This window comes from Aethalodelphis obliquidens, unplaced genomic scaffold (genome assembly GCF_003676395.1).
Source record: "Aethalodelphis obliquidens isolate GAN/ISIS:26980383/991018 unplaced genomic scaffold, ASM367639v1 scaffold45, whole genome shotgun sequence".
NCBI classification, from domain to species: domain Eukaryota; kingdom Metazoa; phylum Chordata; class Mammalia; order Artiodactyla; family Delphinidae; genus Aethalodelphis; species Aethalodelphis obliquidens.
In genome coordinates this window covers 12,333,312-12,348,319 of record NW_020837989.1, presented here as the reverse complement: position 1 = coordinate 12,348,319, position 15,008 = coordinate 12,333,312, and the positions used below count along the sequence as shown (strand labels likewise).

The 15,008-nt window shown below is 44.7% G+C and overlaps 1 protein-coding gene across 3 annotated transcripts in view; it reads right to left on the bottom strand.

Annotated features, from left to right (window-relative positions):
* PRELID2 (PRELI domain containing 2) overlaps nt 1-9,051 on the bottom strand; it is an 84,590-nt gene extending 75,539 nt beyond the window's left edge. The window contains exon 1 of one of the 3 annotated variants that reach the window (XM_027081725.1): nt 8,876-9,051. In XM_027081725.1, the coding sequence (XP_026937526.1) occupies nt 8,876-8,950 (75 nt within the window). In that variant the 5' untranslated portion in view covers nt 8,951-9,051. Of the gene's footprint in view, nt 1-3,396; nt 5,860-8,875 lie in introns of those variants that run through there. The other 2 variants (XM_027081726.1, XM_027081727.1) reach the window with 2 other exon arrangements.
* Between the last annotated feature and the right edge of the window lie 5,957 nt (nt 9,052-15,008).

Below are 15,008 nucleotides of genomic sequence, written 5' to 3'. Positions count from 1 at the left end.
CAGTGGTTGAGAGTCCGCCTGCCGATGCAGGGGACACGGGTTCGTGCCCCGGTCTGGGAAGATCCCACATGCCGCGGAGCAGCTAGGCCGCTGAGCCTGCGCGTCCGGAGGCTGTGCTCTGCAACGGGAGAGGCCACAACAGTGAGAGGCCCGCGTACCGCAAAAAAAAAAAAAAAAGAAAGAAAGACACAACTTTCCAAAAAGCTCAGAAGTCTATGCCTGCCTTTTATAATACTCCCACCAAAAAAGTCAATGACCTCCAAAGAAGCCATTGTTTACCAACTTCCAACTGGCATTATCCAAGAGAGCACGAGGAAGCAGTTAAGCTGATATATCTGTATTAGTCCTTCAAAGAAGGCCAAGGAGACCTAAAGTAAGTCTGGTATATTAACATATCAGTTTTATAAGCATTAAGGGAATCTCTGCTACCCAGGCTGATGCCAAACATGTACACACGAAGGGATGGAGCTGTTGAAAAGAGATATGGCATTTAACTACACAGAGAAATCACTGCGAGCTGTGCCAAATTCCCTTTATGAGCTACATACTATTGTCTATCTTAAACGAAAAGCAAAGCTGACTTTATACCAAGACCAAATGATGAGTCAAAATGTCAAAGACTAAACACATTTAAGTCAACGGACGTTTTGGATGGCTGTTCGTTGGCCTTCGCAGTAGGAGGATGAAGTAGAAAAAACAAAGGACAAGGAGGCAAGATGTGCAGACTGTGATGCTGCCATCTGTGAAGCCCGGGTGGTAGACCACCAGATGATCCTCAAAGGCCCTTCTGGTGGGACAAGTTATGATTCTAAACAAAGGCCAACCAACGTCACTTCACGCTCATTCATACCAAAATGTCCCAATAATTGGCAATGACATAATGAAGTTTATTAAAAAGAATCATTCATACAATTGTGACACCAAGGAAAATCCTCTTCCCTAAACATTAAACGCAGCACTTACAATAGCCAAGACATGGAACCAACCTAAATGTCCATCGACAGATGAATGGATAAAGATGTGGCACATATATACAATGGAATATTAGCCATAAAAAGAAAGGAAACTGAGTTATTTGTAGTGAGATGGATGGACCTAGAGTCTGTCATACAGAGTGAAGTAAGTCAGGAAGAGAAAAACAAATACTGTGTGCTAACACATATACATGGAATCTTAAAAAAATAAATAAATAAATGATACTGATGAGCACAGCTGCAGGGCAGGAATAAAGACGTAGACATAGAGAATGGACTTGAGGACACGGGGGCAGGGAGGGGGAAGCTGGGGTAAAGTGAGAGTAGCATGGACATATGTACACTACTGAATGTAAAATAGATAGCTAGTGGGAAGCAGCAGCACAGCTCAGGGAGATCAGCTCGGTGCTTTGCGATGACTTAGAGGGGTGGGACAAGGAGGATGGGAGGGAGGCTCAAGAAGGAGGGCATATGGGGACATATGTATGCGTATGGCTGATTCACTCTGGTGTGCAACAGAAACTAACACAGTATTGTAAAACAATTATATTCCAATAAAGATCTATTTTTTTAAAAAAATGCATACACAAACCCAATGCATTTAAAGTTACAAAGTCTACAAAGTAACTAATCAGTACTCTTGGAAAGCACCATGGTCCAGAAAGCACTAAGGAACTGAAGAGGAGACTAAGATACAACAACTAAGTGTAATGTGGGATCCTGGATTGAATCCTAGACTAAAAAAAATCGTATTAGTAAACAAGTGCCAAAATTTGAACAATGTTTATAGGAGAGTTAACACGGTATCAGTGTTAATTCCCTGATTTTAAAAATTATATAGTGGTTTGAGGAAGTTAAGGATGTGAATTTTCTGTCTGTTTTTGCAACACTTTTTAACTCAAATTATTTCTAAATGAAAAGTTAAGAAATAAATGAAAGTAAAATAAAGACAGTCTGGGAAACAGAATGAGTTTTAGAATCTAAGAGACCTCAGTTGAAGCCCACCTATGGGAGTCTCTGGCAAATTATCTCAGTCAGTCACAGTTTTCTCATCTGTAAAATTAGAAAAACAAAAACAAAACAAAAAAATCTACCTCAAAGAGCTGTTATAGGAATTCAAGGAAATAATTTTATGTAAAGTGTAACACCTGGCACCTTACTGGTTTTGCTACTAAAAAATGACTCAATATTTTTGAAAACTTACTTTCAAGACTTCAGTCTTTATCTTGTAACTTACTGTGGTGTCGTATTAAGTATACTATTAGTGTCCATTTGCAATTCAGATATATTTAAATGATTACTCAAAAATTACTAGAAGATATTTCTTATTTTCCTAGACTAGTAAAACCTCACAAGCTCATGCTTTACCATTGCAGAATTTGTAGAAGATACGACAAGGACTCCTTGACACATCCCTGCCTACTAGCATTAGGGAAAGCGCCACATTGGAGAAGAGAATAGAGAGAATACTTTTAAAAAAGGCAACAAACTCTAAGTACTCTAAAAGCTCTTACAGATTTATAATTAAAACATGAATCTTGCCCACACTGTATGTCTGTGATATGCCCCTGAGAAGGCACTTATCACAAAAATTAATTTATTTCCCTTTGTCCCCTTTGACAGTGAGCTCCTTGAGGCCAGGGCTATGTTTTATTTAGCTTTTCATCTCCCAAGGGCCAAATGATACACAGACCTATTGTGGATTTCTATTAGGAGAAATATAATGAATGTTTAACTACTATACTTTGATAGTTAAAATTTTCCTATCTTTCAGGCACTGATTAAGCCACAACCTCTACTAGGTAACTCACTAAGTATGCTTTAATATTATTTAAATGACATTTTAAAAATAAGTCATAATTCAGGGCTTCCCTAGTGGCGCAGTGGTTGAGAGTCCGCCTGCCGATGCAGGGGACACAGGTTCGCGTCCCGGTCCGGGAAGATCCCACATGCCACGGAGCTGCAGGGCCCGTGAGCCATGGCCGCTGAGCCTGCGCGTCCGGAGCCTGTGCTCCGCAACGGGAGAGGCCACAACAGTGAGAGGCCCACGTACCACAAAAAAAAAAGTCATAATTCAAATATGCACCTTTATTCATGCTTACTCTCCCTTTAATTACTCCAAGTTAAAAAGATTTCTGCAGACTACTTCTCTCAGCTTTTTATTTTCAAGTTCATGGATTTACATGTCATAAATTATTTCTGTTAGTATTACTATAACGATTTTTAACAAGTACTTTAAAAGTACTTGTTTTAAACAAGTACTAAAGCACCTACTGTGTGGTGACATTAAACTATGTATATTGTATGCAACTGTGTGCATTATCCAACTTACTTTCTCCCAACAACTCCAGAAGATATTATTAATATTATGCAGATGATAAAGCTGAGGCATAGAAAAATGAACTGACTTGCCCAAACTCACACAGCCAGAAGCACCCCGACACCTGGCTGATGTCAGAGCCCACGCTCTTCCTGTCTTCACCTTCTTCCCGTTGCGCCTAATTTTCTAGTAGAATTGAGGATAGGAAGATAAAAGTGAAGAAAGACTATTATAGTGTGAACAAAAAGATAAATAACCATTATGCTAACCCAGGCCTATCATTTTCAAATCACTTATTTTGAAAATACGGGTCCACTCCCAATATTTCAGGAGCTCTGTAGGGAGAGATGTTCCACACACGTGTCAGATATGCAAGGAAGAAAAAATAGGATCAGAAATGGAAACATTATTAATTACCCAATCAACTTTCTACTCTAAGCGGAAATAGCCATTCATAAATCCCCTTTCTGAGTTTAAGGGTAAACATTCAAACCATTTTGTTCACAACATCAAGCTCCTGGCTAGAATGAATAAAATCCAAGGCCACTGTGTTGAAGCAAAGAAATTATTTTAATCTGTCCATTTGATTACAGTACCCAAAGTAAGGACATATTACTGAATCCACACAGGCTTCGGTCTGAAATTACATAAGGCTAAATCCTGAAGAGAGTATTTCACTCATTCATTCAATAAGGATTTGCTGAGTCCCTACTATGTTCCAGGATCTCTTTGGATACTTGAGATACATCAGGAACAGATGATAAAATCTCCACCCATGAAGCTTATACTCTATTCACAGTGACTCTTTTACCTACAGCATAACAAGAAAATCAACCTGAACAACTCTATGCTAAGAAAAACTGTAGCCTCTCTGGCCTCATTTAAGAATAAACAAGAAAAATCCAGGCCACATAATGGCCTTTTGTATGACTTTAAATTTCAGGTAGACAAAATTTAGGAAGTCTTTTAGGAAGAAATTTTTAGAAAATCTAGGAATCCAGCTCATGCAAGGCAAGCCCATTAAACGGACCCATGTTAGCTTCCAGAGATGAGTAAGCCTATCAGCTGCTATATCCATCTATGCAACAGTGTGTTCTCTTTGCAGATGGTTTTAAGTAGAAGGAAGGAAACAGCTATAAACGATGAGAACTAGAAAGCTAAGAGTCATTCAAAGAAAGAAACCAAAACACACTGTCAAGAGCACTGACACTGTAGTTCATGGAAAGTACTGTTTAGCATCTTATGAATAAACCATTTTGGTTTTCACAGCACTCCTCCATGAAGAGTTCAACGAGAAACATTGCACTCCACGAACAAAGAGTATTGTGGTGTTTGCTTTCAAGGTGCCACTTAGCTTTGAAAGCATGTAGCTAATATTTTGCCTGTAGTATCCAACAGGCAGGTGTAAGAAGAGCAAACATTCCTCAGGTTTTAAAAATAGCAGGATATTATAACTTGGAAGGCAAGCCCTAACATACCAAAAGCCAGAGATCAGTAGACTCTATTTAAAATAGAACTTCCTCAGTGCTGTAGCACCTTCAAACATACCATTGTGCAAAATCAGATTAAATGCTTCCCAGAGATCCTACGATTGTCCCTTCTGCCAAGTGCTTTCCTTTGAATAAAAAAAAAAAATACAAAAAGACTAAAAGAAAAATAAAAGCTATTTTGCCAAAAGGATCATTCTTACTACCTTATGCTTTAAAAGAAACATATGCTTGTCAAACTGTTACACATCTGAAACTCACAACAATCCTGGGAGACTGGTGGGGTACATAGCATATCATTTCACGGATAAGAAATTAAGACAGTAGGGTTGTCTCCTAAGGTTGTGCATGTTGCTCACTGCACAAGGTTTTCCAGTCAAGCAGGCCATTGGGCACCTAGTAGAAGAAGGAGCACGTTTTTCTAACTTGCATAAGTAGCCCCATGCACCTCCCACTAGCCCCATTCACTGTGAGCTTATGGGTGTAGACCACCTAGATGATGCCCCTTTCTAATTTGCTCAAGGGCACAGGATAGGCTGGTGAAAACTGTTTCCCAAGGCCACCTCAAAACTGCTTTTAATGAAGGAAGCACAATGATTGGGATCCAGGTCTACTGACTTCCAGTTCATGGCTTTAAATAATGTAAGGTGGGGACCTCCCTGGTGGTCCAGTGGTTAAGACTCCTCGCTTCTACTGCAGGGGGCACAGGTTTGATCCCTGGTCAGGGAACTAAGATCCCGCATGCCGCGCAGCCAAAAAAAAAAAAAAGAGAGAGAGAAAAGAAAAGAAAAAAGAATGAATAATGTAAAATAAGGTGAAAATTCTCAGAGCAACTGAATTTACTGACATCCTAGAGACAGTCACATAGCCCCATCCAGGGATCTCTGAAGGACTACCTTGTGAATAGAAAGAATGCAAGTGTAATGTCCATAGAGATAACACTGTCCCACCCCTACACCTTTTCTGCAAATGTTCTCCTCCACTTTCCCTAGCCTTACCTTCCAAAATGTCCTCCTCAGTTTTTACTTACTATGTGCCAGGCACTTTGCTAAGTATTGTATAAGAACTCTTCCAGGGCTTCCCTGGTGGCACAGTGGTTGAGAGTCCGCCTGCCGATGCAGTGGACGCGGGTTCGTGCCCCGGTCCGGGAAGATCCCACATGCCGCGGAGCAGCTGGGCCCGTGAGCCACGGCCGCTGAGCCTGCGCGTCCGGAGCCTATGCTCCGCAACGGGAGAGGCCACAGCAGTGAGAGGCCCGCGTACCGCAGAAAAAAAAAAAAAAAACTCTTCCAGATCCTAACTGAACCCAGCTATAGACGCGACCTCAGCTATAACACATGGCACCTAAAAACTGCCCACCTGAGCCCAGTCAACTCGTAGAAATGTGAGAATTAAAAGCTTTCCATCAAAAGCTTACCATTGGTTTAGGCCACTAAATCACTAGGGTGATCTGTTACACAGCAGACAACCAAAACAATGTATTTTCTCACCCTCGCACCTTCAAAGCTATACCCTTAGACCAGGCACAACCGGATGGAGATGAATAAACCCTGAGAGAAGACTGCAGGCAAAAGGAAACTGAGACTGGATAAAGAGCACGCAAAGTAGAGTCTACAGCACTGTATTCCCTCAGTGATTAGCTGAGTGTCTATTATGTGCAACGCAGCACAGCCTGGCGATTCGGGGGTGTGAGCTTAGAGTCAGATGTGTTGAAATCCTGGCTCTCCCACTTGCTAGCTGTGGGAACTTGGAAGCTGAACCGCAGTTTCTCCAGACCATGGAATGGAAGTCAATCATAACTAATTCCTGAAGCTGTAAAAACGATAATGTATGACAGCACTTCCTCCCCCGCCCCGCTGGCCTAGGAAACTCGTCTCACGTTTCAGCCATCACTTCACAAATGTCACTTTCTCGAAGAAGTCTTCCCTAATGCCACCCCCCGGGACTTCACAACACTGTGAACTTTCCCTGTGTAAATACACATCATCAGCTGGAGTTACGTGTTCACTTGTTAATCATTGATTAATGTCAGTCTCACCCACCAGAGACCATCAGCTCCATGAGAAGAGAGTCTGTCTGTGGTGCCCTACACCCAGCACGGAGCCTGGCACACAAAGTGTCTCTAAACATCTGCTGAATGAAAGAAAAGCATTTAGCCCAGAAGCTTGACACATGCCAAGTACTCTCTAAATGAGAGCTTGGCACTGTGCTACGTGCTTCTTCAGGAGTGAGACCTACCCCGAGGAAGGTTAGAGTCTAATGAGGGAAAAGATACATGCAGTAGTAACTACCCAACACTGTAGAAGACGGTCACTGAGGCCCAAAGTGTCCCTCCAGCTCTGACAAGGCAGAGATTGCCTCCTGATGAGGACAATCCAGAAAGACTTTCCAAAGGGGCAGTGACACTGGAGAATCCACACTTCAAAGTGCCAGCCCTAAAACAAAAATGGGGTGTTGGCTTTTTCTCTTTAGGACCCAGAAGCCTAGCCTAAGGCAAAGTCTACAGCACATCTGTAATTCATTTATTCATTCATCATTCATCAGACTTGTACTGAGCACCTAGTAGGTACCAGGTACTACATACAGGAGATAATTAACAATATTAACCAGCTGACATTCCCCCGCCAAAAAGGCCTCCATGGCAACATCATGTTAACCAGGGTCCTACTCACTCCTTTGTGACCTGGGCCCCCAAGTGCATCCTCTAATGGAGGTCAGGTCTTATCACTTAAAACAATCCATCTCCCGGCTTCCAGGTGGCACACCGGGAGCACTGCCAGTGGCAGCTGTCCAAGGCAAATTACAATTCTTGCAAATCTTCCTCAAGATCATGAAAGCCGAAAGAAGATCTGATACAACACTCATCTGTGGACAAAAAATGTCACTTGCCATTTCAGTGAACCAACGATGTTGTGGCCATAAGTCCTTCAGCCTCTGCAGCCATCCCCAGCGGTGCACCCTGAGGGGATTCAGGACAGAGTAAAACAGGATACAGGTCCTAGATAGTTAAGGCACTTATCAAATGAATTTCAATGAACCCAGACTCTTGCATTGTTCCATACACAGAAAAACACTAATTTCATTAACTTGAGATGTCCCGTTTTCTTTAATTAGCAGTAATCTTTGGATGGTCAACTATCCTTTTTTTTGTTTGAACTCCTATATATCCTGGCCCCTCCCTTACCTCCTCAGACCAGCCCCAAGGAGCTATCTCAGAGGCTGTATCCAGGCTTAAGTCCTCAGCAAGTCTGCCCAATAAAACATAATTCTCAACTTTTCGGTTGTGCGTTTTTTTTAAGTGGACACATCTTAGATGCAGAAACTGAAGCCTAGAGAGAAAATGACCCTTGACCAAGGCCATCAAGTGAACTAACTAAAGGCAGAACCAGACTAGAAAGAAATTTCCCATTCTACTGTTAGGAGCCACAGTCCCAGGAGCAGCCCTTGAGATAAAGAGGGCCACTGAATATTGAGGCTAGGGTGTACAGTTACAGCAGCACAAACAACAACAATATATTTTAAAAAACTTAGCAAGCATCAGTCACTGTGATAAGCACTTTACGGGAATTATTTCACTTGAATCCTCACAACTCCTGAGGTGTTACTATTATTTTTCCCATTTTACATATTACAAAACTAAGGCATGGGGACTGCCCAAAGTCCCAAGCTGTTAATGAAAGAGAAAGTGGTGAGGTGGTAGCTGACGGCTTCAACAGCCTCCACTAGCTTTGAAGGAGTCAATGATGTACTAGAGAGATCGAGAAGCCCCGTGCAGCCTCACCGGGGCTCCAGAACTTGGGTTCCCCGCGACTCTCCCTCCAGCTGGGGCAGGGTGTGAACGTGTTGCCGCGCACGGAGCCTTTCCCTCATCCTGGTGGGGGAGCTCTCAAGGAAATCCACCCCCTCCCTCGCCCAGCACATCCCAGAGGCGAAACCCGCAGTTGGAAGGGGAGACCGACCGTGGGTGTGGACCTCCAAGCGGGCAGAGGGGTGAGGGGAGCTGCGGGCGCCCGCTGCCCGGAGCGCAGACCGCTGAGCCACCGGGGCAGCGCGGGAGAATGCGAGCCCCGGCCGAGACGGAGCTGGGTGAATACCTTTCGGAGGAAGCTGGCGACCACCTGCTCGAAGGGGTACTTGAACACCTCGTGCACGTCCACGGTGACTCCCATTCCGGCGCGCCTGCCACGCCTCCGCGAGCACACTGCTGCTGGAGCTCTGTACGTGCCGGGCCGCAGGCGTCCGCGCCAGGATAGCCGAAGGGGCGTGGGAGGTTTTTTTCTCCTCCTTCTTCAAACTTTCTAAACTTTATTGTCCAGAGAACCAGACAGTCGGTCACGCCCCCGCCCCCTTCCGCCAGCGTCCCGTCGGGCGGCGGGCGCGGGAGGTGCCGGGGCCCCTGGCGGAATCGGCTGGAGGCGCCTGAAGCGGCCCGGCCCCGGCCCCGCCCTTCCCGCGCCGGCCACGCCTCGTCCTGGCCACGCCACGCCCCCGACCACGCCTATGGACCCAAGTATCCTCCCGGGAGCCGCGGCACAGTTCCTCGGAGGCTTGGACCTTGGCGCTGGAGCTTTTGTCATCACCTCTCCTGGAGCCTTAAGCCGCTATTGGCAGCACTAAAAAACAGTAATAATAAATACATAAACTACCCTCCCTCCAAGTTTAGGGATTGTAATATAAACCTCCTCGTGTTGCCGAGTCCTGTGTGACAAAGACCAACAACTGCATTACTCACACTACCCGGGCAGCTGCCTCTGAGGCTTTAGGTTGCATCTCAAGTACTTAAAAATTGCACGTATCTGCATCTGACTCCGTAAGGAAATCCTACGCTCATGAAAGGTTAAACATCATGGAGCAAGCAAGTGAATCCATTAATCCGATAATTTATCCAACATGTTACTTCCTGAGCACCTACTATGTGCCAAGCACTGTGGTAGGCACTGGATTCCGCAGTAAGGAAAGCACAGTCCCTGCTGTCAGATGATTTAACACAAAATAGAAAAAGCAGCAGGATAATAGGTCAAAGTTACAGGCGGCATGATTTTAGCTCGGATAAATAAGGGAGGTCTTTGAAGTGGTGGCTTTTTCATTTATAAGTTTATAATCTCGCTTACACATAGTCATACTGGACTGGCAAAACCCTAGCCTTGGAAAAATCCAGCTCTCCACTTACTGCCTCACCCAAGCCACCGAAAGGGCCTGGAGGAAAACTATACACCCAGGCCTCTCTTTAGATTCATAACCACCAACCTCAAGGGGCCTTTTTAATGGTGCTTAGACAAAAACACTGCATTTCTCTAACCCACTTACTGTCCCAGGCTCCTCTCTCTTCAAACCTCCAACACCTCCCTCCCCAGCCTTATTCTCAGGTGATTACCTTGCTTCCTTTTTCCCTTAGTAAATAGGAAACATCTCTCTACCACACCTATCTACCCACCTGTCCAAACGCCCTGCCTTCTCTCCTGTTCTTGTGGACAAACTATTGCCGCTTAGTTGAGGGCCAATCTCTCCACTTGTCCACCAAATCCAGGCATGGGCTGCAGATGGTTAACAAACAGCTCTCCTTTAAAAAACAAACCAAAACAAGGCCCTGATGTCTAATGGCTGCAATTTTTGTGGTGTAAATACTCCCACCACGGCCAATTTGAAATGATCAGCATGGTGTCATTTCCACCACCCACTCACGATAGACATAACTGCAAGAACGCAGACCATGGTAAAGATAGTAATGAAGTTAGGAAGGGAAGCTTTTTGGATATCTATTACCTTTTAAAATATTGTTTATTTAATAGTAAATTTATATAATTTAATATTTAATTATAGTTATGTTTAACAACCAGCTGATGAGGTTCAGAACACAGTAGCCCAAAACATGCACCTTAGCATATAGGATATTTTAAGCTGAAGGCGTCTGAGAAAACAGCAGGAGCAGGAAGATCTCTCTGGCTGTCCCCCACCCTTCTCCCCTGAAGCAGGTCATAAGACCCTCTTCTAACAGGTGCCCCTCTATACCCGGAGGAAAGAAGCATCTTTATCTCCAGGAAGAAGGGTCACCAGGAAGAATCCGAACAAACAGGTCTTGCCAAGTTTCCCCCAGTTTGCTACACTTACCTCATACCCTTTGTCCTATCATATTTCTCCACAACTGCCCACTCTTCATCAAACCTAGAATAAAAACACTTAGGTTTAACCATTTCTTCAGGTCTTCATTTCCTGATGAAGGCTCCCATGTCACTTATAAAACTTACAGGAAGTAAATGTGTCTGCTTTTCTCCTGTTAATCTGTCTTTGTCAGTTTAATTTTCACATCTAGCCAGGGACTCTAAGAGGGTCAAGGAAAACTTTTTCCTCCCCTACACAGCTCTACCACATCCCTAAAAGTTCTTTGTCCTCTTTCTGGTTCAAGGACATCTCAAGCCATAACCACTCCCTCTTTTTTGAATCATCAGTTTTGCCTCTACTGGATCATTACAACCAGCATACAAGTACACTGTGATTTCTTCCATCTTAAAAAAAAAAAATCTACTCTTAACCCCATGTCTTCTTCCAGCTCTATTCCAACTCTCTGCTCCATTTTTTTCTTATAATCTCTTGAACCCATTCCAGCCAGTTCAGGCCCCTGGCACTCCACTGAACTTACTGCTGTCAAGGTCACCAAGGACCAAATTGCTAAACCCACTAGTTAATTCTTAATCCCCACCTTACTAAACCTATGGGCTGCATTACCTTGAAATACTGAATGAGAAGTGGGGTGGAGAGTTAGGCACCAAAGCCATTACATGTTGAATGTATGTATAAAGCAACTCTACTATATCACCAACCATCCTTACAGGAAAAGAACAAACACCAATGTCCCTGGGGAATTACACAGGCCTACAAAGGAGAGATAATTTACTTGTGGAGTTGATGGTGTCTCTAATCTGCCTCTGCAACCAGACAGCAGCTGGATACTGGGTGTGAAAGAGAAGCTCCTACCAGACTGGACCCTGTGCCCACGCTCCACCCGGACCACCAATTTCTTCCAGAATGTATCCTTGGACAGCTGCTCACCCACTCCTGATTAACCAGCCACAAAAGGCCAAGGTTGTGTCCTGAAAGATTAAAGGACCCAGCACCTGTTGGCTCTACTTGGGCTGGCTGGCCAACTGCCTTGTGTAAGAACAAACACTACCTGCCCGTTCCAAGGACATCAGAGCACTCTGAAGGTGAAAAGGGGTGCCAGGCTTGACAACGGAGGCCACCTCCAAGCAGTCTTGTGGCTCAGAATCACAGCCAGTTTGCACAACTTACTCACTGTGTCCCAAGGAAGAGAAAAGGGCTGTGAAACAAATTTCCTTTGCTTTGAAATTGAGTGGCTTAACCAGTCAGGGACTCGAGTTTGGAAATTTGGGGGCCAACCTCACAAGTTCATGACCTTATTTGACCTTTAAGATACCAGACTCATCTTTGTATCTTCAAGGCAAGGCCCAGTAGAAGAACATCCAATACATTTGGATGGAAAGAATGGATGATTGGCCCTTTATAAATACTGTGAGATTTAAGTGGATGGAGAGCTTCAGCCCTGACCTTCTCTCCTTGCCCTCTCACCTCTGTGCCATTCTCACCCTCTTCATGCTGACCGTCTCTCTCTCACTGATCTTTTTTTTTTTTTTTAATAGGGTTTTTTTTTTTTTGTGGTATGCGGGCCTCTCACTGTTGTAGCCTCTCCCATTGCGGAGCACACGCTCCGGATGCACAGGCTCAGCGGCCATGGCTCACGGGCCCAGCCGCTCTCCGGCATGTGGGATCTTCCCGGACCGGGGCACGAACCCGTGTCCCCTGCATCGGCAGGCGGACTCTCAACCACTGCGCCACCAGGGAAGCCCTCACTGATCTTTTTTATCCAGTCTTGTAATTGTCTGTTTATGTGAATTCTCCATTGAACTGTGAGGTTGTCCAGACTGGAAAGAACTGTGTCTTATTCATTCTTCCCTATTCAGTGCTGAGTAGGAAAAACCTCAGTCCGCCTCTTGTGTTTCTTTTATTCTCACATAACTACCACACTCACACTTCTGACACTAGATGCGTAGGGGTTTCCCTCACATCAGGCAATTCTGTGACACCTGGGTGTCACACTGGGTGTCCTCCAATTTAACACAATTCTGACACGATCTATCTGGAGATAGCTTCAGACCCCACAGGTTAAGGGCTCACTCCCACAAGACTGCCCCTCCCTCCAGATGTCAAGGCCATGTCAAGGTGATTACCTGATGGGCTATAAATCAGAGGTTCCCATGGTTCAATTAATTTGCTAGAGCAGCTTACAGAACTCAGGGAAACAGTTTACTTACTGTTTACCGGTTTATTATAAAAGGATATGACAAAGGTTAGAGATGAACATCCAGATGGAAGAGTTGCATAGGACTAGGTGGGAAGGGACATCGAGCTTCCATGCCCTCTCCGGCCATCCCACTCCCCCAGCACCTCCACATGTTCAGCAACCTGGAAGCTCTCCAAGCCCCATACTTTGGGGATTTTTATGAAGCCTTCATCACACATAGGCAGGATCAATCATTAACTCCACTTCCAGCCCATTTCCCGTCTCTGGAGCATGGGGGATGAGGCTGAAAATTCCAAGTTTCTAATCCTGGTTTGGTCTTTCTGGTGATCAGCCCCCATCCAGCAGCCTAGCCAGAGTTGCCTCATTAGAACAAAAGACACTCCTATCACCCAGAAATTTCCAGGGGATTTAGGAGCTTGGTGTCAGGAACAGAGTCAAAGACCAAATATTAGAAAAAAATATGCTCCTAGTGCTTTTATCACTTAGGATATGACAAGGGTTTTAGGAGCTCTGTGCCAGGAGGAGTTTAAGAGGTGGGAGAGGGGAGTGTAGGGGGGAGGGTGGCAGAGACCAATATATATTTTTTCTATTATTCTACAAGTGCCTAGCACATAGTATATATTGAATAAATTCATGAATGTACTTAACATAGAATATGACCTTGAGCGAGTTCCTTCCCGCCCCTGCACCTCAGTTTCACCATCAACAAAATGACCACATGGGCCAATTTTATCTCTAAATTCCCTTCTAGCTCCCTGAGATTTCAGATATGGACTAGAGACTCAGGGCAGGCAACATGGATACAAGGGCACAAAGCAGAAATCTGCAGGGAAAACAAGGCAAAATCTCAGAACAAGTTCACAATGTCAGGGTAAGTTAGACCCATGGCATCATTGAACCAGACTTCTCTTCCCCCAATTGACTAAGGATGACACTGAGGAGACAGAGTGTATGGTCAGGTCACTCAGAATAGCGGTTCTCTTGCTCTCTGTACATCCCCTGCTTTAACTACACCTACTCACATGACTGACCTTCCCTCTAAATCATAGAGCCTAATTGGTAAATGCCTACATACTTGCCTCTAGCCCCAACTAGTGACTATTCTAATCTTTAGATCAGAACTATCTCCACTATGATAATTTGTCAAAGGGGCGTGTCCCTCTGCTGGTTTCCCTGGTAACCTGACTTCAATTCCCTCTGCAACTGGCAACACATACACATTCCTCCCCAGCCAAAGACTTCTGCCATGCCCTGTCCTCCATCTACAGACGGTGGGGTGACAGTGGGGTGTAGCTCCAGGTCCTTGCTTTAGACGTGTAAGCTCTCCCGTCCATTAAACCGGTGATGTCTCTGTCCCTGGCTCCGGGCTCTTTCTTCAGTCTTAAGGCTGCGCAAGTAAAGGGCTTGCAGGCCTGAGGGGTGCAGCTCAACACAAAGGAACTTCAAGAATTTTAATCAGGCAGAGAAGAAACGTTCCAGGGCAAGGAGCCAGCTGGTCATCATACCATCCACGTGTTATAGAGAACCTAGAAGGCATTCAATTTCCAACGCAGAGCAAAACAAATATGCAAAATATCTGGTATTACACAAGTATGTGTGCTAAGGAGAAAAAGTGGAGAAGAAGGATGATAAATGGGGGCAGGGCAGAAGGGAAGACTTCCCAGACAAAGTGACATTTAAGTAGAAGATTTGAAAGAAGAGAGGGAGCAAGTCATGTTCATACTTGAAGGATGATCATTCCAGGCAGAGGGAGTAGCAAGTTCAAAGGTCCTAAGACAGCGCTCCTTTGCCTGGTGTATTTGAGAACTGAGGCCAGTGTGGCTGGAGCAGAGTCCTGGGAGAAAAGGTCAAAAAAGTAATAAGGATGTAGGTCACATAGAGTCTTCTAGGCCATTGGTGAAGATTTTGGC